Below are 23,587 nucleotides of genomic sequence, written 5' to 3' on the forward strand. Positions count from 1 at the left end.
AATAGTTTTGGAAAACTTACAATGATATACATTAAAACTCAGCCAGGGGGATTTGAGGAAGTCACCTAACAATGTTAATAATAGCGGAATAATTACAGTTAGGATTTATGTTTGTTTGTTTATAAATTTGGAAAATCATTTGGAATATATATATATATATATATATATATATATATATATATATATATATATAGGCCTCTTGAATTGGCTTAAATCCAATGGGGATTATGTTGCCCTCTGCTGGCAAGAATGTTGATATGCAAAAACTTTGAGAATGGCTTGAAGATTTTCATTTTTCATACATTCTTTTAGCAGATGAAACACCATCCCTGCTCTGTAAAGATGGGTCCTTGTTAAGAGTTTGAGAATGAAGGAAGTGTGACTTGAGCATCATTTCTCTTTGGGAAACAAATCGTGCAAATTATTATTTATTAATTAAATTTGCGTCTCAGGGCGGTCACAACATAAAATTGCACGACAAGCAAGATGGTTGGTGGGATTTTGCACTTGAGCACCATATTTTTTTTTATTAAGTGTGCTCTCTACGACCCTCCTCCCCGAGACTCACAAGGCCTGAGTTTGAGAGAAATGTACTTTATTCAAATAGCAACTCCAATCTACAACGGCAGCCGTCAAGAGTGTACATGATGGTAGAAGTATATTGATTTTAACAAAGCCATCTGGTGATGTGAACTTCTGAGCATTGCGTCTTTTTTCCTCACACATTAAGCCTGTGCCACTCTTATCCCCCCCACTGCCAAAAGTTCAAGGCAAGGATAGTCTCTAGCAACTAGGCAGCGCTGAATCAAGTCTCCCAGGTCCCTGGAAGCAGCCGGAAAAGCTGCCTGCCCTGTGGTTGAGCAGGCATATTGTTTAGTCTTTCCTCTAAAGTAAATAGGATGACAGACCTGCTTGCAATACTAACCTGGCTAGGAGTCACAGCAACGTTTATGTGCTCTATACCCTAAATAAAGTGCATTTTAGCTTGTTCTGATCAGCCCCTGCTGCTGCAGTTCAGCTTTGCCTTGTGTCTCCCACCCCAGTAGTTTAGCTCAAAAGAGTGGTGCCAACAGCTTTGCTTAATAGAGTAAGTCTCACTCTAGGGTAGTACAGAGCAGTATCATCTCTATCTTTTAAATATTGTTAGCCCTTGCTAGGCTAAGCTCAAGCCAGTAACTAGCTGTTTTACACCTGCTCAGTACACGCCTTGGCTCAACTGTTTCTGCAGAAGCTGCCACCTTATCCAACCTGCCTCAAACTTTGGTGCATGTTTGCAAAAAGTTGTCCCCCCCCCCAATTAATAAATAGCATGGTGCCCATTAGAGCAGTCACAGCGGTGTAGTATAAAATCTGGGTTTTTTGTGTATAATGATAAGTCTAACCATGGCTTAGTGTGAATGAGTGGGGGTCCTGGAGAAAAGATGGCGGTTGCATGCTCCCCAGGGCTATGCCATGGTTCGGCTCAGCATTCATTGTACACGAACCACAAGCTTTTAACCAAGATTTGTTTTGTTTAACGTGTTTGTGGGAGGGGGAGGCAGAGAGAATGGGTTGGGTGGCAGCACTGTCAAACCATGGTTTAGCCTTGGCTAGTACCACAGGAGGGAGAAACGCTGCAGCCAGTGTCTTCACTCTGAAATTCCTTGTTTGCTCATTCACATTGAGCCAGGGCTGAGGAACGCCTGTCTGTCTAGATCAGCGGTTCTTAACCTGTGGGTCCCCAGATGTTGTTGGACTACAACTCCCATCATCCCTGAGCTCTGGCCTTGCTAGCTAGGGGTGATGGGAGTTGTAGTTCAACAACATCTGGGGACCCACAGGTTGAGAAAGGCTGCTCTAGGTGGTGCTGAACTAGGACTCCTATCACCCCTGACACTGCTGACAGGGGCAGAGTGGAGATGGAGCTCAACAGCAGTTGGTGAGCCACGGGTACCATGGCCTTGAGCTGGCCCAGGCTTAATGCTATCCATGCATGTTTTTCTGTACAACCCACCTCCCTCTTAACCTAGCTTTCCAACATCTCCATTTCTCCACTCTGCCAAGAGCCAGGGAAAGCGGGTGTGTGCCCATTTGTGCTGATGGTTAAGGGAACAGACTTTTGCTTCTCACCCTTTATGGGAGAGTCCTTGCTGCCCTAAGAGGCTTGGTTTGTGGGGAAAGGGAATATTCTTGCTGCAGCAGTAACGTCCCCCTAATGCCTGGGTGTCATTGTCTCCGCCGTTGTAACTCCCCCCCCCCCAACCTCCTTAAGGCAGTAGGTCACATCTACCCTTGTTGAGCCTGGGGAGATGCTGAACGGTCCAGCTGCCGGATCCTTTGTTCTGCCATCATCGCCACCCAGCCGCTACTCCTTCCAGAGTCCAATGTGGGTGTTTTCCAATATTATAGGGGATAAGAAGGTGTAATGTTGGGTTTCAAAAGCAGTCCATTGTAGGCAGATAAGAGCTCCAGTAACAAATATGCATCATTCTTGGAGAAGAAATTGGTGACACCCTACTGAAGTCCAAGTAACCTCTTCTAAAACAGCCAAGGTGAGTTTTCAGGGAGAAATTGATAGAAGAAGCACCCACAGCTTAGCAGTTTTTTTCCCTTAGGCTGCCAGTTGAAAGCACCAGCACAGGAGGAGCTTAGTACAAATTTACAGCATTTCGGTGCTCAGTGGAATTGTGGTTCCAGCTTCTCCTTGCTGCCCATCTATAACTAAATGACAGTAGACCAAGACTGGAAGTATCTACAGGGACATGAACTGGGCTAGGATTCAAAACATGCCCCTGGAGCTAGCTATGCATTCCCTTGTACATCCTTACTGGATCGATTTAGGGGAGAAGAGCCTGAACAGCACTTAATATTCTAGGAGCAATAGAGCTTATCTATTCTGCGAGCAGCTTCAAGCCTATTTTCCCCAGTCAAGGAACGAAAGGGATAGGAGGACTGCAAAGGGAGCAGGAATCTGAGACTCAGTAGACCGACAAGATTCTGGTCCTCTGTTCCTTTAGAACAAGTCATCAGAAAAACCACTTTCAAGCCAGCTTAAAAATGTGCACGCTAGATGCAAACTTCAGTTACATTATGGGTGATCCAGTTCTTTGAAAGGTTTACACAGGCCCCTACTTTCCCTTCGGAAGGAGGGAACCTGCACTTATGATTAAGTCCGGCAAAATTCAACTTATGGATTAAAAAAAAAAACCCCTCGACTTCTTAATAATAATAAAAAGACCCACCCATGTGGTTCAGCTGTAATCGAAAAACTTCCCTTACAGAATCGCTGCATGTGGCTGTCATGTCTACTGCCTTCAGCCCAAGTGAGACCACAGCAAAACCAAGTGTGATGGAAAATGGAGTCCAGCAACATCTGTGGGGGGGCACAGGTTCCCCTCAACCCGTGCCTTAAAAACAAAGCCCCCCCCCCACTAAAGACAATGACCCAAAGTACAAGTTTTAAAAACACAGAAGTGATTGTAGCTATGAGCTGCAATTAGATAAGTGACTCTGCAAAGGGATGACTCCATATTCCCCCCCCAAAAAAGGCAGAGTCGTCTTTGCCACCTGCCAAAGGCTTCATGTCTAGGATGCAACCTTTTTGCTCTGCTATTTCATCCAATCAGCAGTTTGGCAGAATGGCAAAAAACCCCAGCTCCCTCACTGCTGGATTGCTTTTCTTCTTGCGTGACGGAAAAGGATCTCTTGAATAAGGGACGTGCAACTAATTAAAAGGAAAACACATGGTTGGTTGGGGAAGGTGGTAGAGAGAAGATGGGGGGAATGTGATGGTCTATAAAAAGGCACTGGGGTTGGCTCTGGGGTCTTTCTGGTTTCTGTAGCGCATGGCAAGCCACACTCCAAGGATCTGGAAGAGGAAAAAAAAAGGGGGGGAGGATCTAGTTATGGGACATCTTTGAAAAATCACACCCCAAATCACCTTGTTCAATATTTTACTTATGGAGTATTAATTAATGTGATGATGTGGGTCACATCAGAGCTGCAATAAAAACTGAATTCTCCAACTAGGGAAGATGCAGAATCTCCTTGATGGGATGTCAAGAGAAGGTGAAGCAACCATAAAAGGTAAAGGGACCCCTGACCATTAGGTCCAGTCGTGGCCGACTCTGGGGTTGCGGCGCTCATCTGGCTCAACTGGCCGAGGGAGCCGGTGTCATGTGGCCAGCAGGACTAAGCCACTTCTGGCGAACCAGAGCAGCGCACGGTTTACCTTCCCGCTGGAGTGGTACCTATTTATCTACTTGCACTTTGACGTGCTTTCAAACTGCTAGGTTGGCAGGAGCAGGGACCGAGCAACAGGAGCTCACCCCATCGCAGGGATTCAAACCGCCGACCTTCTGATCGGCAAGTCCTAGGCTCTGTGGTTTAACCCACAGCACCACCCACGTCCCGAAGTATCCATCTAGCCTAATAGCTGCCCTCTTTCCCCAGTGCATATAGTTTCCTTTATTAAATATTTGAATTATCAGGCAGAAATTCAAACTGGTACGATTTTTTACAGCATTACCATTCATACCAGCACAGTCTGCAGCTGTTGAGATTCTGCTTCTCAGCTGTACAGGAAGAGCCCTTTAGCTTTGCAGGGGTGGCAAAGCTACCAACGATGTACAAATAATATTCTCCTGTCCCTCCCCCATTCAGCCTAATAGACAGTTACCTCTGTGAAACTGAAGAAGAGTCCAACTCCACCAAGGATTTTCAAGGCCTCGCCCGCATGTTCCATCATCACCTCACCGCAACTGATGCACCCGGTTTTTGATTTTGTGCATGGCTGCAGGGTGGGAGGGTTAAAAAAAAAAAAAGCACTGTGACTCTGGTTATCACTTGCAAGGAGACGCTCACAATTCCTACACTATGTAGGGGGGAAAGATCAGTAACGATGGACAAACATCTCTGAAAATACAGCTTGCCAGTCTTCTCCTGAAATGTCATGTTCTATCTAGGGAATTGTGAAACAGAAGAAGAAGAAGAGTTTGGATTTGATATCCCGCCTTTCACTCCCTTTTAAGGAGTCTCAAAGCAGCTAACATTCTCCTTTCCCTTCCTCCCCCACAGCAAACACTCTGTGAAGTGAGTGGGGCTGAGAGACTTCAGAGAAGTGTGACTGGCCCAAGGTCACCCAGCAGCTGCATGTGGAGGAGCGGGGAAGCGAACCCGGTTCACCAGATTACGAGTCTACCGCTCTTAACCACTACACCACACTGGCTCTCCCAGACAGAAGAAGTCTGGCTCATCCTGTATGAGACAGTAAGTATATTAGCAAAAATATTCTGTAAAGAGCTGGGGATCCCTAGGCAAAGCCCATTTTAGAAGTTTGAAAAAGCCAAGAAGCAACCCTGCAATTGGAAAATAGCAGAAAAGAGAAAGGGGCAGGGCAGGGAAAATACCCCAAGGCACGTTAGACAAAAGGAACAGAAGGACGGCTAGTGTTAAAAAGAGGACTAATAAGCCACTTTGGGGAAGAGGAGGCAAAAAACTGGATTTGATCACTGTTCAGTCTTAAATGGCCAGCCATACTGATCAAAATGACAATGGGAGTTGCGGATGGTCTGGTAATTTAGGAATTGGTTAAGTGCCCTGAATGGAAGAAAGTAGAAAGAACAGATAAGGTTTCTTAAGGGAAAGTAGGCCTCTGTAGACAACAGCAGCAGAAGAGGAAAAACGAGACTCCAGTAAAAAGAGATGTACTGTATAATTTATTTTTTTAGCTGTCGGGATTTATACTGCTGTTTTGTTTATTTTAAAATGGCCTGTGTTTTAGCACAGTTCTCTACTGCTTCCGTACATTGGGAGAAATCCTACACAGCACTATGCAGATTGCTCCATCAGCGTAGGCATTAGGTATTGCCAACTATCAGTGCATACAAACGTCAATGGTTTTTTAGAACCCAATCTGGTCTGGTCTGCTAGGTCAAGTCACAAATCTGGTTATATGATTGCCCATGACTTCCAACTTTAATTAAACAACCACAATCACAGCAATATGTTTTCACTATTTAAGTATATTCACTGACAGCCTGTTTTTCACAGTGCATAGTGACAATCACCCAGCCACCTTCAAGCAGCAGACCTTTGACTAAGCCATCTTAATTTGAGATCCATTATCCCCAGTAATTTAGTGATGGATGGAGATATTTCTCTGTCACCCGAGACACAAAGGGTTCAAGGTGAAGTGAACACTTACCGCTTTGCACATTTCAACATCAGCCTTGAATTTCTTGCTAGCTTCGAGAGAGTTGTTGAATAGCCCGCAGCAGTTAAAGCTGTTTTCCAGCGACTTCTTGGTGCCGTTGCTCATCTCCCAGGCTCCATTCAGGAGACTTTCCTGAGAGGAAAGTAAAAAATAGCGAGGGCAGACATTCCGTGTTACTTTAAATACAATCCCCTCTCAATTCATAACGAATAGCAGGAATGAAGACAGGGAATGTTTTTGCTGCGGTGAAGACAAGTTTAATTCATGGTAAATGGTTAAATTAGAATAAAAGCACCCCCAAAATCAATTATTAAAGCAACCTTGCTATTTAAGTAGTAGCCTGGTATCTATGACCAAGAAGGAATTGCATGTGGGTGAGTGAGAAGTCTTGTGGAAGAGGCCCTCCCCTTTCCTAGCACAGAAACCAAATACAGTTGTACCTTGGATCCCAAACGCCCTGGAACTCAGATGTTTAGGCTCGCGAACGCCACAAACCCAGAAGTGATTGTTGCGGTTTGCAAATGTTCTTTTGGAACCTGAACGTTCGATGATGCTTCTGCGGCTTCTGATTGGCTGCAGGAGCTTCTTGCAGCCAATCAGAAGCTGTGATTTGGTTTCCGAACGTTTTAGAAGTCGGACGGACACTCAGAACGGATTCCGTTCGACTTCCAAGGTATGACTGTAGGCTGCCAGAGGAAGAACAGAGGAAGGGATTGCAACAGGCTGCTGGGAAAGGGCAGGAGCAACCTGTCCCTCTTTCACCAGTCTCCAGCAGGCTACTACACATTGTCACTAGCCTGCAACTTTTGTGTGCTCAGAACTGTAAAGGTGCTATAGGGAGAGGAGGCTGAGCCTACTCTTCCGTCCGACATCCCCAATCAATAAAAGAAACACGCTGATGTGCTTAAGATCTGGATAGGATGCGCTGGAGGGAAGGGTGTGCAATTGAGCTGGAAATAGTAATGTGCAAATGTAGATTTACCTTTTCGTTTTTCTCCCAAGCACTATTTCTCTCCCAACCTGAGCTGCAGGTTAAAAAACACACTCCACGAGTTCCCTCCAAACCTGAATGAGCTTCAAGGCAGGAAGGGGCCCTTACCTGTTTACTTCTTGTGAGTGCCAGACACGAACAGGAGACTCCAAACTGGAAGAGAAACACTAGCCCTAAAATGATCATGTACTGATGAGAAAGTGACGTTAAGGAAATGCTTGAGAAAGTAGAGAGGTTCTAAAAGGAAACACCAATGAATAGCTAATGGCAGATAAAACACCTCCGACTTCTTCCAGTTTTCAACTTGAAATGTATTCAGTCATGTGTCTTTTTAGACCAGGGTGGTCCAGCATGCAGTCCCTGGTGCCTATTTTTTTGGCGGCCCTTGGTAACATTCGAGAAAAAACTCCTTAAAGCCTTAAAAAATATTATTTGTGTAACGCATTGTTGATGAGAGCACATCTATTACTTTTGTTTAATTATTATATTAAATCAATTAACTGTGTATTTAATTATATTTATTGATTGTGTATATTAAATAACATTAAAACACTTTATTCACGGTATCGAAACTTAATTCAGTGTGTGTGTGTGGCCTGCGGATTCCGTGTACTCATGAAGCCCACTTGGTCTGGAAAGTTGGATCACTGTGTTTTAGACTCTTATCATTTCATGGTTTACCAAGCAGTTTTCTCAGAGAGGGTTTTTTCCACCTCTGGCAGACATCTTGGACACACAGGAAATAAATGCCTTATTTTTTCTTTAAGTTGTAAACTTAATTCCAGGTTTAAAAGTTTACTGCTGGTTCCCAAGATACCATCCTTTATTTGTGAAGGGTGTTCTGCATTCTCTTTCAGCGAATTCAAAACCAAATTTACTTCTAAGGCTTTCAATACCCAAATCTCCTTGGTCCCTTAATACTCCCCACCTCCAGCATTGACACCCTTGGAAGATCAGATCTGCCATACATTTGCAAGAAAGGGAGATTTTGAGGCAACACAGTTCTGGTGCAGAAGGAAGCAGCAGCAGCTTCTGAAAGCCACCCTTCTTTAGATGTTTTTAAGAGGGGTCTTACATTGAACTCCCATTGTTCGGTCCCTGCTCCTGCCAACCTAGCAGTTCGAAAGCACAAAATGCAAGTAGATAAATAGGTACCACTCCGGCGGGAAGGTAAACAGTGTTTCTGTGCGCTGCTCTGGTTTGCCAGAAGCGGCTTAGTCATGCTGGCCACGTGACCCAGAAGCTATACGCCGGCTCCCTCAGCAAATAAAGAAAGATGAGCGCCGCAACCCCAGAGTCGGCCACGACTGGACCTAATGGTCCTTTTACCTTTAACATTGAATTCTGCAATCCCATTGTCTTCACACAAACAGAGGATCACCCTTTGTAAAAGGATGCAAGCAAGTGCATTGACGTCGGGGCAACTTATCTATTACAGCCAATATTATGGCGCCTATTCTGACTACATGCTAAACTGCTTAGAGGTTCTCTTACGGCCAGATATTTAACTAGTATTGGTTAAATAAAAACAAAATGCTAGAAGAGCGGTGGTGGGACTTCCCTTAGCCAGAGTAGAATCTCAGCAATTAACATGGATGTCAAAGCCTGGATTTGTACTGACTGAGGTGCCTCCACATTCATCACATGGCGAGGCGGAGAAGTTATTCTCTGGAATGTTCCTTAATGCAGAACTCTGTTTTAGGGAAGCACAGGTGTTAAGCTCCTGGCTGGGTTTATTCTTACAGCCTTCCCTAATGAGGTCACACATCCTCCCTAAAAACTAGCCGGAAGGAGTCCTCTGAATGGAAGTGCTTGACGTTGCAAAGTAGCAGCAGATAGGAGAGTGTGTGGACGTGATAAATAACCCGATAGGAATCCACTGGGAACTCCATGCAAGAATGGGAAATTTTATACATCTGTAAGAGATATGTTTCCTGACATCTCGGAACACACAGACAGAAGGAGCCTTTGTAGTTCTCTCCTGCTGCTTAATGGAAACTACCAGGAGAAGTTATACCATAAGTTCCCTAACAGTAATGTAAAGGTAAAGGGACCCCTGACCATTAGGTCCAGTCGTGGCTGACTCTGGGGTTGCGGCACTCATCTCCCTTTATTGGCCCAGGGAGCCGGCATACAGCTTCCGGGTCATGTGGCCAGCATGACTAAGCCGCTTCTGGCGAACCAGAGCAGCACACGGAAATGCCATTTACCTTCCCACCGGAGCGGTACCTATTTATCTACTTGCACTTTGACGTGCTTTCGAACTGCTAAGTTGGCAGAAGCAGGGACCGAGCAATGGGAGCTCACCCCGTCGCAGGGATTCAAACTGCTGACCTTCTGATCGGCAAGCCCCAGGCTCTGTGGCTTAGACCACAGCACCAACCACGTCCCTTTCCCTAACAGTAATTACTAGGAAATCTTACATCAGGAATTCCCAGGCGCCTGGGGAAACAAAGTGGTGATCTGATCACTCCTGTACGTACATCCTGTCATTCATGAACTCTGCTGTTCCGTTCAGAAATCCACAAGAACAGAAATGACCTTAGTTTGGAGGCTGGGTGAGGGGAGAGATGTATTCTACAGTACTACCATAAAAGTAAATGGATGGTGTCCCTCCAGACCCCTGATTTGCCACACCCTTTTTAGTCCTCTCTCAGATGTTGTGGTCTTGAAACAGCAGCCAGCAGCCTCAAGACAAACAGCACCTGAAACTTTGAGGTGCTCTGTGTTTTCATTTTGAGTGTCATTTGCCTTTCCCTTCAACCACCCTGTCCCTCTAAAACCCCCAAAGCTCATTTCTGGGAAATTTAACTGTGTCAGCAGAAAACTAGGTGAAGCTTAAGTCTTCCTTTGGTTACAGAAAAAAAGGGATTTTCCAGTACTTAGCAAACTACATTTCTTTCTTTCCTTTCCCCCCACATGCCAGATTTTTTTATTTAATCACCCATACATCAGCCATGTGTGTTGTAACAATCCCACAAAACCTGGGTTGCCATAGCAATGTACTATGGGTTATCAATGACAGTCCGGGAATCAGCATGTTTTTACATGAGTAGAATGTGTCCTTTTATTTAAAATGCATCTCTGGGTTATTTGTGGGGCATAGGAATTTGTTCATCCCCCCCCCAAAAAAAATATAGTCCAGCCTCCCACAAGGTCTGAGGGATAGTGGACCGGCCCCCTGCTGAAAAAGTTTCCTGACCCCTGTCTTAGTGGATTCCAGCAAGCTCCGGAACAATCCAATGGGATGCCAAAAGTCCTCCTCAACTAAGCTTTACTCAGGACTTAACTTACTCGTGTTTGTTAATTTCAGTGGATTTACACTGCGTAAAACTTAGCCGAGTACCAACTTAAGAGTGCAGCAACCCTCTGAACACAGGCGATACTGACATGAAACCATGCTGTCTGGTATTAACAGGTGGAAGGTGGCAGTAAGATTTATCACATGTAAGCCTCTCTAGCTAAATGGTATCCATTTTTTTTGTACAGCAGAAGTTAAGACAACAAGTTTGCCAAACCTGATATGAAAGAAAGCCATGCTGCTTCCAGAGTTTTGCAAAAGGCAGAATGCCATTCATCGCCAACTATTGTGTGCATCATTTCTGACACGCCCTTGGATGGTTTTGGCCAGTACTTGGACCAGTGTCGGCAGGGGAAGCTAAACTTTAAATACAGAAAGGCAGCCCCAGCCCAACAAAATGCCACCCTATGAAAATAATGAACATCTTCCTTAAGCTATTGTTTTTCTTTAAGAACTACATAGGCCTTTTGTCCACTGATACATTGTTATTTTACTTTTAGCATCCTAAAAGTTTATTATTTTGTAATTTTAGTGCTTAATTCTTTTTAAGTGCTTTCCTATTAATTAAAAGAGTTTTCCCCATCCACATTCGAAGCAACCATCGCCACTTCAAGGAAGGCTATTTTTCACAAACCATCCCTGACAAACCAAATATTACTAGAAGCCTCTGGAACCAGTGAATATTTGGGACATCTCCTCGTATCGTTCCATGCCACTGAAAAGCAGAGGCAAACAATGCCCAGACAATCTCATTGCCCCTTGTAGGGAGGAGTGGGATTTCATACTAAGCTATCTCTTCAAAAACACACATTGCTGGCAAACACATCGACCTGATAAATCTGTGTCGCTCACTGGGCCACTCTGCATATCTGAAACATGCTGGAATAAGTTTTTGGAAAAAAATATTGGTGGAGGGGGAATCAAAAGAGCTGGGCCCCTTAGAGTTGGCGCCTATGGTGCCATACATGGTAAATTAATAAAATAATTGTTTTTGTTTGTTTGTTTACAAGGAACACAGTGACTGACTGAAGCTTCCTGTGGGAGATACCTGTATACCTGCAACTCAGGACATTGTGCTGTATTGCAGGAAAACAGTAGGGTTGCCATATTTCGGGAGGTGGAAATCCGGACACAAAAGTTGCTGACCTTTCTCTTTTTGCCCAAGTTGTTGAGGTTTTTTTTTGAGAAACTTGGGCAAAAAACACACTTCCACAATGGGCTGCCATACTTCTGGGTTTCCCTGGACATTTAAACCGGCTGACGAAAGTTCCGCCTGGATGGCAGCCGAATCCTGGCATTTTCCAGGAAATTCCGGACGTATGGCAGCCCTAGGAAAAAACAGCACTCAGGCCATTATTTTCCCCACTTCCATTTTTGTATGCTTTGAACTTATTGGCAGGAGTAACTACAGAAGATGAGGGTGCCTGGGTTGACCCTCTGGCAGAATTACCGTATTTTTCTGCCTATAAGATGCCCCCATGTATAAGACGCCCCCTATTTTTGGGCAATCAATCGTCAGTCCACCCTCAGTACTATCCATGTATAAGATGCCCACTGATATTTGACATTATTTCTTTGGGGGGGAAACAGTCTTATACACGGAAAAACACGGTAGGTAATATGGCAGATAAGAAGCTGCCCACCTTTCCCAAAGTCTTTATTTATTTGGACTTACTTCCTGCCCTTTGCTACATGATCCCAGGGTGCGGTGTATACGTGCGATTCTCCACATCCCCTGTGATGTCATCGCGCTGCAAGTTTACTCAACTATAGGATACAATGACATGGATTAGGGTGAGGAAACCTGCTGCATGATGGTATCACACCCTGCTTCAGTTTCATTCAGAGAGGGGAACAAGGCCCAGGGATGTTAACTTTTGTCAGGCTTCCATTATGTCCAACTCTCCAGGCAGACAACATACACCAGTGACTTTCACATCAAAGTCCCATGAACCTTAAGAAGACAGCATACACCCTTGTGTTGTATAAACCCTGCTTGGTTCTGAATCTCCCTGGGTTGGAAAGGTCACATCTCTCCAGTTAAGCTACCTGGAATGGCTGTTGTGAGATGCAAAACGGAGGAAGGGGCAAGGTGCAAATTTAAGAAGAAAGAAAGAGTGTGTCACAACTCAGGCCACAATACTTTGCACACTTACACTTAATATGCAGGGGTAGAATTAATTGAGTCAGAGGGATGGATTAGGTGGTAATCAAATTCGAGCCCACTTGCCTTAAGAGAGGAGGAGGAAAAAGAAGAGTTTGGATTTGATATCCCACTTTATCACTACCCTAAGGAGTCTCAAAGCGGCTAACAATCTCCTTTCCCTTCCTCCCCCACAACAAACACTCTGTGAAGTGAGTGGGGCTGAGAGACTTCAGAGGAGTGTGACTAGCCCAAGGTCACCCAGCAGCTGCATGTGGAGGAGCCGGGAAGCGAACCCAGTTCACCAGATTACGAGTCTACGGCTCTTAACCACTACACCACACTGGCTCTCTACTATCCTCCACTAAGTTGCTTTTCTCCTATTATCAATGCATTACATTGCAAGGCTCTCCACACAACACCACAGACAGAACAAGAATCTGCAGAGCAGATCCTCAATGTGAACTCAAATGCCAGCTGCAAAAAGGTGTGTGTGCGTCCTTTTTGGCAATCCCAATATTCCAAAGAGTAAAGAAAAAGAAAGAGGAAAAAGCTATAAACATTTTAGGCGAAGTATGCATGCTTCCATTTCCTTCCCGCACCCCATAAAAGCCCACAAGTGAAGACCAGAATAAAACCATTAACCCACTCTTGACCGGCAGAGCTCTTTGCTTCTACAAATGGTGCAATTTAGCTGGGCATGTCCAGTTTCGTGTCTGCACGGCAAGAAAATAAAGTACCGGTTTCTGGAAGGCAGGGCGGACGCCCCTGCTTGGAAACAACACAGAAGGATACAAAGAACAGCATGACTTGGTGATGGTTGATAGCACCGATGAGCCCCACAATGGCGATGAGAAGCAGGAAGAAACCAACAGCAATGACCCCTCCGATGATGTGGAGACTGTAAACAATGCCGTAGGCTTTGCCCCAGGCAGCCACGCCAATCAGCAGCAGCCCGACCAGCTGGAGAGAAAGAAGAATTCAGGGGAGTCAGAATGGAGGAGTTGGAAGCATAGAACAAAAGGCAGGTGGGAATGGCAGCGCTAGCACTTCTTTTCTTTGAGGCTTAGTTCATTCATACGTACAGTGGTACCTCGGGTTACATAAGCTTCAGGTTACAGACGCTTCAGGTTACAGACTCTGCTAACCCAGAAATAGTACCTCGGGTTAAGAACTTTGCTTCAGGATGAGAACAGAAATTGCACGGTGGCGGCACAGCAGCAGCAGGAGGCCCCATTAGCTAAAGTGGTGCTTCAGGTTAAGAACAGTTTCAGGTTAAGAACGGACCTCCAGAACGAATTAAGCACTGTATCTTCAACTCTTTCTGGTTGCCCTCTTCATTTCAGCCACATGCATGCTTCAGATTTGAAGAGGTTTAATCCTACGGAAGTCAACAAGCACAAATACTTGTTTAAAATCAAAGTCCTCTAAATTGGCAGGTTGCTGGATCAGGCTTCCCATCATCTGTGACTTGATTTCATTTTGGATTATCTAAGGCTTTCCTTGAAAAACGTGAGAAATTTATCGGGCAGCAACATGAAAATCACTGCTCACACCATATGTTTCTTTGCTTTTAATGGCCATTTTAAAGCATTTCCAACAAAAGGAAGCCAACTCGACTCACTTAAATTTGGAAGGTGTTTTGTGAACTCTGCAAGATTTTCCTGCAAATAAGAACCTCTTCTTCCTTCTTCTTTCTCTCCCCTCACCGGCAAGAAAAAGTCTAACCTCTTCTCTACATGTTTGGGGCTATTTGAAAAATGGATCATCCATTCACTAGCAGGATCTGAACTCTTGACTACTGCACCTGTCTTTTTCGCCATTTGTTGTTTAGTCCCTAGGTACTTTCCTTCATACAAGGGACGCGGGTGGTGCTGTGGGTTAAACCACAGAGCCTAGGACTTGCCGATCAGAAGGTCAGTGGTTCGAATCCCCATGACGGGGTGAGCTCCCGTTGCTCGGTCCCTGCTCCTGCCAACCTAGCAGTTCGAAAGCACGTCAAAGTGCAAGTAGATAAATAGGTACCGCTCTGGCGGGAAGGTAAATGGCGTTTCCGTGCGCTGCTCTGGTTCACCAGAAGCGGCTTAGTCATGCTGGCCACATGACCCAGAAGCTGTACGCTGGCTCCCTCGGCCAATAAAGCGAGATGAGCGCCGCAACCCCAGAGTCGGTCACGACTGGACCTAATGGTCAGGGGTCCCTTTACCTTTACTTTCCTTCATGCTAGAAGAGCCATTAACATTTCCCATTTCTGTTCTGAGTCCTAAGCTCATATTTAGAATTTACACAAGCCCACAGATAAATTATAGTGCAGATGTTAACTGAGTGCATGCTATAATTTGAGAAGACTGGAAGGCTATCAGTGTTCAACAGGCCCTGTTGCCAACTGAAGTTATCTTTATCTTGATACTGCCAGTACCTTCTTACACATTTGATATGTTAGAGAACTTCTGCAGCACAAACCAGTATTGTGCATACCCACATGAAATAACATACTGCGGTGATGAAGGCAAAATAAGTTTAGTCCTGTACTACACCGTGCTGTGCCTTCAGCCTGCAATGGTAGTACAGGCAACGGCCTATTAAAAAGCATGAAACTAAAAAGGTATACAGTGGTGCCTCGCTAGACGAAATTAATCCGTTCCGCGATTCTCTTCGTCTAGCGGTTTTTTCGTCTTGCGAAGCAAGCCCATTGACAGCTTAGCGGATTAGTGCTAGAGCTGTCAAGCGGCTTCCAGCGATCAGCTGTTAAGCGGCTTATCAGCGGAACAGCTGATAAGCGGCTTAGCGGCTTAGGAAAAGGGCAAAAAAAGCAAAAAAAAAAAAAACCGCTGGGGGACGCAAGATTTTTTCGTCTTGTGAAGCAACCCCATAGGGAAATTCGTTTTGCGAAGCGCCTCCAAAACAGAAAAACCCTTTCGTCTAGCGGGTTTTTCGTCTTGCGAGGCGTTCGTCTTGCGGGGCACCACTGTAATGGGAAACCAAAAAGTGAATTGAAAAAGGAATGGGAGTGCCTGAACGAATACCTTAAAAGCCAAGGTTTGAGGACAGAAATCTGGACGAGTCTGGAATAACCTTGTGAAGTGAAAGGGTAAGAAAGAGGGATTTATATGTAGATGCTAGGATAGAGATGATAAGGAAAACAGGAAGATACAATGAGAGGTAAAGGAGGTGAAGTGGGATTGGTGGAAGTCAATGTTTGTTTTCCTTTTTAGTGTTTATATTATTAATTTGTAAGATTTGGATTTGCTTTTCATATGCTTGTTTTTGTGTATTGTTATTTTTCGTTTTGTTGTTGTGTGGAAAGTACTAATAAAATTTACTATTTAAAAATAATAATAGTAAAGAAACAAACAAGGGGAACCGAGAAAAAATAAAATAAAAGCAAGGAAAGTGGGGGGGAGGGTGTATGCACGTGGGGGGTCAGGAACAGAACCCCTGCATGAAATGGTCATCAACTGTAATGCACCCTGCTCCGCAATTGTTCTGTTTTAAGCTACTTTATTTTATTTTATGGTTGTGCAAGTGTAATATCTATATTGCGTGTCATGACTACATGAGGAAATCTCAAAACCCGTATGAAAAGAAACGACAGCAGTAACAGCATGGAATAAGGGATTAGAAAGCTAATAATGGATTCCTGATCAGAGGCATTTAGCTCTATTTTAAAACATATTTCTAGCTCTCAGGGTTGCCCTTGAGAAATTTCAACATCCATTAGCAGCTTCTAGAACACAGAATTACATTTTACACAACACTTGCAGGGACCTCGAAACCATGTTTGCCGTATAAATGCAAATAAAGGACCTGGCAGCACTTGCAAGGGAGGATCAGCTCACAGGTGGATGTACTTATCGTATTTTTTGCTCTATAAGACTCACTTTTTCCCTCCTAAAAAGTAAGGGGAAATGTGTGTGCGTCTTATGGAGCGAATGCAGGCTGTGCAGCTATCCCAGAAGCCAGAACAGGAAGAGGGATCGCTGCTTTCGTTGTGCAGAAATCCCTCTTGCTGTTCTGGCTTCTGAGATTCAGAATATTTTTTTTCTTGTTTTCCTCCTCCAAAAACTTATGGTCTGGTGCGTCTTATAGAGCGAAAAATATGGTAACTCTTCTTCCCCTTACTACTTTTGACCTGCAACCTCCATCCTGGCACTTGTTCCACCCTTGTAGGGTAGGAATTCAAACACAGCATTTGTGGGCAGGAAATGGTTAAGAGTGCAAGCACAAACACACATGCGTGCGCATGCACACCCCAGCCTATCAAACCACCCACCCTCCCAATCAAATACCCAGTCACTAAATTGCCATTCCCCAGCTGGGAAGCACATTTGCCAATTAAACATGTCATTCTGCCCTAAACAATCTTGCCAGAGTGGTGCATGCTCTAGTTATCTCCCGCTTGGACTACTGCAATGCGCTCTACGTGGGGCTACCTTTGAAAGTGACCTGGAAACTACAACTAATCCAGAATGCGGCAGCTAGACTGGTGACTGGGAGTGGCCGCCAAGAGCGGTCTTGAAAGACCTACATTGGCTCCCAGTACGTTTCCGAGCACAATTCAAAGTGTTGGTGCTGTCCTTTAAAGGCCTAAATGGCCTCGGCTCAGTATACCTGAAGGAGTGTCTCCACCCGCATCGTTCTGCCCGGATGCTGAGGTCCAGCGCCAAGGGCCTTCTGGCAGTTCCCTCATTGTGAGAAGCAAAGCTACAGGGAACCAGGCAGAGGGCCTTCTCGGTAGTGGCGCCCGCCCTGTGGAACACCCTCGCATCAGATGTCAAAGAGATAAACAACTACCTGACATTTAGAAGACATCTGAAGGCTTCAGGGAAGTTTTTAATGTGTGACATTTTAATGTATTTTTAATCTTTATTGGAAGCTGCCCAGAGTGGCTGGGGAAACCCAGCTAGATGGGTAGGGTACAAATAAATTATTATTACCTAAAAACTAGAAGGCGTTTCATATTGTGGTTCCCACCCTACCATGAACAACTCGAAAACTGCTGAAGGTGGACTGCTTATTTATTTATTTGCCAGCTGTAGCAATGGTAATGCACTCTACTAGATGCTGTATGATTTTAATTATACTTGTACTCTAGTTGGCCCTGCCATTTCTTATGTGTTGTATTCCACAGAATTCAAAGAGTGGTACAATAAAATACAGTGTAAGAAATAAAAGCGGAAAGTGAAACACAATTAAAAATCAGTATGAATATTTGATGCGATGGATTACAGTCTCCCGTCTTCAGCCACAAATCCACAGATGTGCGGCAGACCAACTGAATGAAGTAATGGTCTGTGGACCAGACTTTGGGAACCCCTGATCAGCTGGTGGAATCCCATGATGTCACTGCTCCTGTATCCTCGCACACCCATTGCTCTGCAGGTTCAACCTTCTTCCTTAATCCTTGCAGCAGCAAACAGATGATGAAACCGAAATATGTGACTTACAAGACTGGTTCTGCATCTCCTAAGAGATCAGGGAAGAAGTTCCAGGAGCCCTTCCAGCTGCCTGTGGCCCACCAAAAGCCCTGACCCCAAACTCTACCCGGGCTCTCCTTCACTGCTACTGCCATATTCTACAGATAACACAGAATACATCAAACACCTAGATAAAAGTAGGTGGAAGAATAGACCACACTACAGCATAGTGACTAAGGCAACAACAATTTCACCTAAAGCACTCTTAAATATTTTCTTGCTGGCCCTGGACCCATCCAGGATGTTAACTTTTAATTATGTTAACTGCATTTAAATGGTTCAAAGCTGCTCCCAGGCCAACCGATACAGAATTGGGCATGGGCAGACATGCTGTAGCAAGTTGTGTAAAGCTAGGTGCTTGCCCTCATACAGAGACAATGAAGAACATCCCACTTCTGCACTTAATATCACTTGCAACATCTGCTGATGACTCTCCAGTTCAGCTGCTCCACTCCTCCATATAAATCATTCCAGTAAATTGGTTGACCTACCAGAGCTTTATATACATGCAAGAAAATGTAAATATTGTTTGAAATGGGGTTTGTATTTTTGTTCTGGTATTTTTATAGTGAAGCTTTGGTTGCATGGCTTTCTCTACTTGGTTCACTCAAGGACATCACTGAGTTAAAGGGCTAAATCAGATCCTCACTCTTCACCGAGAATCAAGCCTCTAAGAGGACGTTGTGCGCCTCAGCTGCCAGCACTGGTCATCTTTATTTGTAAGAGTGAATGACTTTTGTTGACTTCCACGCAGTCCTCACTCTCATCTTGAGCAGTGTGTCACGTTCTGGATGCCACACTTTAAGAATATAGACAAACTGGAACAGCCACAGAGGAGGGCAATGAAGATGGTTGCAGAAAATAAATGAAGAAAGATTTAAGTAACTGAATAATTTAGAGGTGGAAAAACCGAAGATGGGGATGATGACAGAGCTCTACGGGTACTTAAAGATTATCCTCTTTCAGTTCTATGTGAGCAAAGACCTGTTTTCTGCTTTTCTGGGTGACAAGAGCTAGCTCTAATGGGCTGGCGTTATAAGTTAAATTTCAGCAGAGCATTAGGAAAAACAACTTGAGGGTAAGAGGAGTTACACAAGGGAACCAGTTACCAAGAGGAGTGGTGGGCTCTCGTTGTGGTTGTGGGGTGTTTTCAAGCAGAGGCTGGACCATAATCTGTTGGGGAGGCTCTAGCTCGATTTCCTCCACGAAGCAGAGGGCAGAAAGACTAAAGACCTCAAGTCCTCCTCCAACTCTACGATTCTCCCAATCCTAAAAGGGTGTTGAGGTGGAAGCCAAAATCTGCTCAGCCTAGCAAAAAGAATGCTTTGCCCCCATAGTAACTACATCCATGAGCACAGCCCCATTACCTTGGATTCACAGGGAACAACCACTTATACAGGAGACTGTAAAGGATGTCCATCATAATGGCAGGAATATTGTTGGTAAAGTAAAAGCAATTGTAAGACTATATAAACTCTGCACCATAGAAGAATTCATGTTCTGTGACTTAGATAAATTATACAAAATCAGATGATGTTCCAACTATCTGCTTACTTTGCATAGCTTGGCCTAACTCCAAGTTTTTAGAAGATTTCCAAATGTCCAGCAAGATCAAGACAATTCATTTTTAGCAGGGAACAGGGGTTACATACAGTGTTTCCCAACCTTGTGCCTCCAGATGTTTTTGGCCTACAACTCCCATCATCCCTAGCTAGCAAGACCAGTGGTCAGGGATGATGGGAGTTGTAGGCCAAAAACATCTGGAGGCACAAGGTTGGGAAACACTGACATAGAAGAGAGAAGGGAGTGTGTAACATACAGCCCACACACTCCTCTCTTGATCTGTGTGAGAAATGACTGGTGAGGGGAGGCAAAAAACATTTCGCCCCTGAAACCATTAAGGGTCAAATACTTGCTTCTTTTAAAAGCTAGACATTTTCTGCGGAATTGCAGATATGTTCATATCCAGGGCTGAGTATATTCCATATATCTGGATATCTCCTGCACATTAACACTCTTGGTTTGGGCCAAGAAATTGTGGCGGCAAGGACACAGGTAAAGGTAAAGGTACCCCTGCCCGTACGGGCCAGTCTTGACAGACTCTGGAGTGGTGCGCCCATCTCACTCAAGAGGCCAGGGGCCAGCGCTGTCCGGAGACACTTCCGGGTCACGTGGCCAGCGTGACAAAGCTGCATCTGGCGAGCCAGAGCCGCACACGGAAACGCCGTTTACCTTCCCGCTGGTAAGCGGTCCCTATTTATCTACTTGCACCCGGAGGTGCTTTCGAACTGCTAGGTTGGCAGGCGCTGGGACCGAGCAGCGGGAGCGCACCCCGCCGCAGGGATTCGAACCGCCGACCTTTTGATCGGCAAGTCCTAGGCGCTGAGGCTTTAACCCACAGCGCCACCTGCGTCCCTGGCAAGGACACACTATTGAACAAACTGTTTAACTGCATTCCTGCACTAAAGATGTAAGCATGGCTGGGCTACAGTTTCACCTAACCAGAAACATGGAATTCCCAGAGATTGTCCTATCAGCAAACATTTCTTCATCCTTTCCTCTCTACTAGCAGCTTGGTAGAAGCATTTACACCTCCCCCCAGAACATGTTGAAGAACATGAGGAGAGGGATGATTGATTTCAGGTAGATTCCATCCTACAAACTACAGGGAAAAGAAGCAATGGTTGCAAGACATTCAACACACACTTGAGTCTTCGAGCTGAGATTTTCCACTGCCTAAGGCAGAGGTTTTAATCCTTTTGGGGTCCATGGCTCTCTTAACCGATTACATTCTTTCTAGGGCACCCCTGTGGGGCTCTGGAACCCAGTTATGTCACCCCCTGCCTGCAGAGCTGGCAGCCTCTCACCCTTTCTCGAACAACCTCCCTTGTGGAGTGTTCCCTCAGCCTCCTCTCCTCTCCCCTTCCTTCCCTTCTCCTTGGGAGTCCTCTGGGCAGCAGCTGATGCTACCCCTGGTCTCTGATCTGCCCCCCCCCATGCTCCAAAGAGAGATGCCTCCTCACACTGCCCCACAGGCACCTGGGACTTGTCTGTCAGCAATGGCTGGTGAACTGGCTGGCTGGGCTCCCTCAACCGCTTGCTTGCTTATCCCAGGGCCACCTCAGCTCCTGGCAACCAGCACCCTCTGGCCAGTCCCACAGGCACCACTCACCTGGGGAGCTTGAGGCCAGGGCTGCTGCAACAAACAGCTGTGAAAGCCTTTGGGAGGCAGAGACACAAGAGGGCATCAGAGAAGGGAGGGAAGGGGAAAGGGACAGAGGCCAGTGTAGCCTGAGGCCTCCCTCACCATCATTCAAGGCATCCCAGGGTGCCACGGCACACTGGTTAAAAACCACTGGTCTAAGTATTCAAGGCAAAAATAAAAAATAAAAACACACTTTGCTTAAAAATATGAGTTCAAAGTTACATGTACTTTCAGGGACATCTGCATAGGAACACTCCATGTGCCTACAGGTTGGCCTGTTAAATGTGGAATCAGGTTACCTGGTGCAGACTGGCCTACTCTTAACTCTTAGTGATCTTTCCTCTCTGACTGCACAATCCTATGCACATTTACTCAGATAATGTGTCCGGTGGAACTTAATGCCCAATACGTAGGTTTAGAATTGCAGCGGAATTTAGTAAATGAATCAGATTCAGGAGTCTTTTAAAGTTCTGTTCTTTTTTCCACCTAATATTCCAGCATTATCACAGCAGCACACACCCCAACAAACATCCTTATATTCGCCCAGACACGCTTTATTCACCCTAAATCTTTTGTACATCTTAGCAGAGCAGGGGTATATTAGGTCTGAACAACCGTCCACCAAGTAGTTGAGACATCCATTGCTCATAACACCATTATCTTCCTGCGCATGAAATACTGCACTGCTATTAAAGCAGCCTTTTACATTTGCTCAAGTTATTGCTCGTATGCGAAAGCCTCAGATGATCAAAGATTCCCTGCAGTTTAACTGGGGGCCTAGTTAAACGGCAAGGATTATTTTTTGGTGAGGAGGCCTATAGGCCAATGCTGGGGAGTGCCAACACCCACAAGCAAGAAACTAGGTAATAGCCATTCCCTGCTCATTTATCTCAGTTTCCAAGTAATCAGAGGAGCAGCCCGAAGCAATGTTCCAGACCTGCAATGGAGAAGGGCGGAAGGAAAACTCTGACCTGTTCTAGCAAAGAAACACAGGTGCAGCGGTGCTGGTAAAATGCACACAAGTACAGTGGTACCTCGGGTTAAGTACTTAATTCGTTCCGGAGGTCCGTTCTTAACCTGAAACTGTTCTTAACCTGAAGCACCACTTTAGCTAATGGGGCCTCCTGCTGCCACCGCACTGCTGGAGCACAATTTCTGTTCTCATTCTGAAGCAAAGTTCTTAACCCGAGGTACTATTTCTGGGTTAGCGGAGTCTGTAATCTGAACTGAATGTAACCCAAGGTACCACTGTACACCTGACAGCCTCTTAGAACTAGATGAGGCGAGGAACACGCAACTGAGTCAACAGGAGCCTCAGCATCATTTTTTAAACAACAGCAGCCACACTTTGTAACTTCTGCGGTCTTCTCCAGGCGGGTACCATTGCCAGATCCCCTCTCCCGCACTGGCCTGGCATCGCGCCTCTCCAGTCCTACTGGGTCTCGTGGGCTTTGGCCTAAAAACCCAGTTCTTTCCTTTTCCCACCTCAACCCTCCCCATATCACATCCACCCCACCTGGGAGGGACGGAGGGAGGGAAAGGGCCTGCCATCCTCTCTCCAGGCAGGAGGAGGCCACCTTGCTCCACCCTCACCTATTATCCCAGGGAGAGGGAAGAGCTGACCCCCCCCCAAAAAAATAACCCCCACTCCTCAACCCCTCCCCCCATAAACCCCACCCCCTCAGCCCCTCCCCCACCCCTTTCTTTTTTTTTAAAAAAAAGGAAGACACTTCCTGCTGGGATCCTTCAAGGGCCCACAGCTGCCCCATTCATGGCCAGGCCCCCTCCCCGCCCCACTTTCTCAGGCCCCCTCCCCCAAACCCCCCCCATTTTGCTAAGACAAGGGAGGGGCCACCCGCCTGTCACACTCACCACGTAAACAACGTTCAGGGCGCACAGCGCGTTGCGCGAGCAGGCGAACCCCCCGCACACCATCTTCTCGAGCAGGAGAAGCGAAGCCTCTGGCCCCCACCCCGCCGAAAAAAAACAGAGACCGGCTCTTCCTTCCCTGTCCGGGGGCGGCGGCAGCAGCAGCAGCAGCCGCTGGTGCGGTCCCTTTAAATATCAGCCCGCCGCCAGTGCGCCTGCGCGCAGCTGCTACTACCGCCGCTGCTGCTGCTTCTGACCGGCTCGGCGCCGCGTTCCCTTTCTTAGCGCGCCGGCTCTCGCCCCACCCACTTCGCCCCTCTCCCTGCTACGCACGCGCACATGGTGGAGCTTCCCTCATTGGGGGTTTTGCGTTCCATATCCCATCCGGGCACTGCGGAGGAGGAAGCT

The 23,587-nt window shown here is 45.9% G+C and overlaps 1 protein-coding gene across 2 annotated transcripts; it reads right to left on the bottom strand.

The window, feature by feature from the left end:
• Nucleotides 1-578: 578 nt before the first annotated feature.
• TSPAN31 (tetraspanin 31) lies at nt 579-23,587 on the bottom strand. Of its 2 annotated transcripts, XR_014561848.1 has the most exons (7): nt 23,183-23,465; nt 13,424-13,591; nt 7,293-7,373; nt 6,185-6,325; nt 4,658-4,771; nt 1,805-3,847; nt 579-1,741 (listed from the first exon to the last, which is right to left on the bottom strand). XR_014561848.1 is itself a non-coding variant. In XM_083729531.1 (6 exons), exons 1-6 carry the CDS (start codon nt 23,243-23,245, stop codon nt 3,773-3,775), a joined length of 642 nt encoding a protein of 213 aa, XP_083585657.1. In that variant the 5' UTR covers nt 23,246-23,587; the 3' UTR covers nt 579-3,772. The 2 variants fall into 2 exon arrangements, 1 of the variants encoding a protein (XP_083585657.1); XM_083729531.1 differs by having other exon boundaries at nt 579-3,847; nt 23,183-23,587.

Source organism: Podarcis gaigeae (genome assembly GCF_964106915.1).
Source record: "Podarcis gaigeae genome assembly, chromosome: 2".
NCBI lineage: Eukaryota > Metazoa > Chordata > Lepidosauria > Squamata > Lacertidae > Podarcis > Podarcis gaigeae.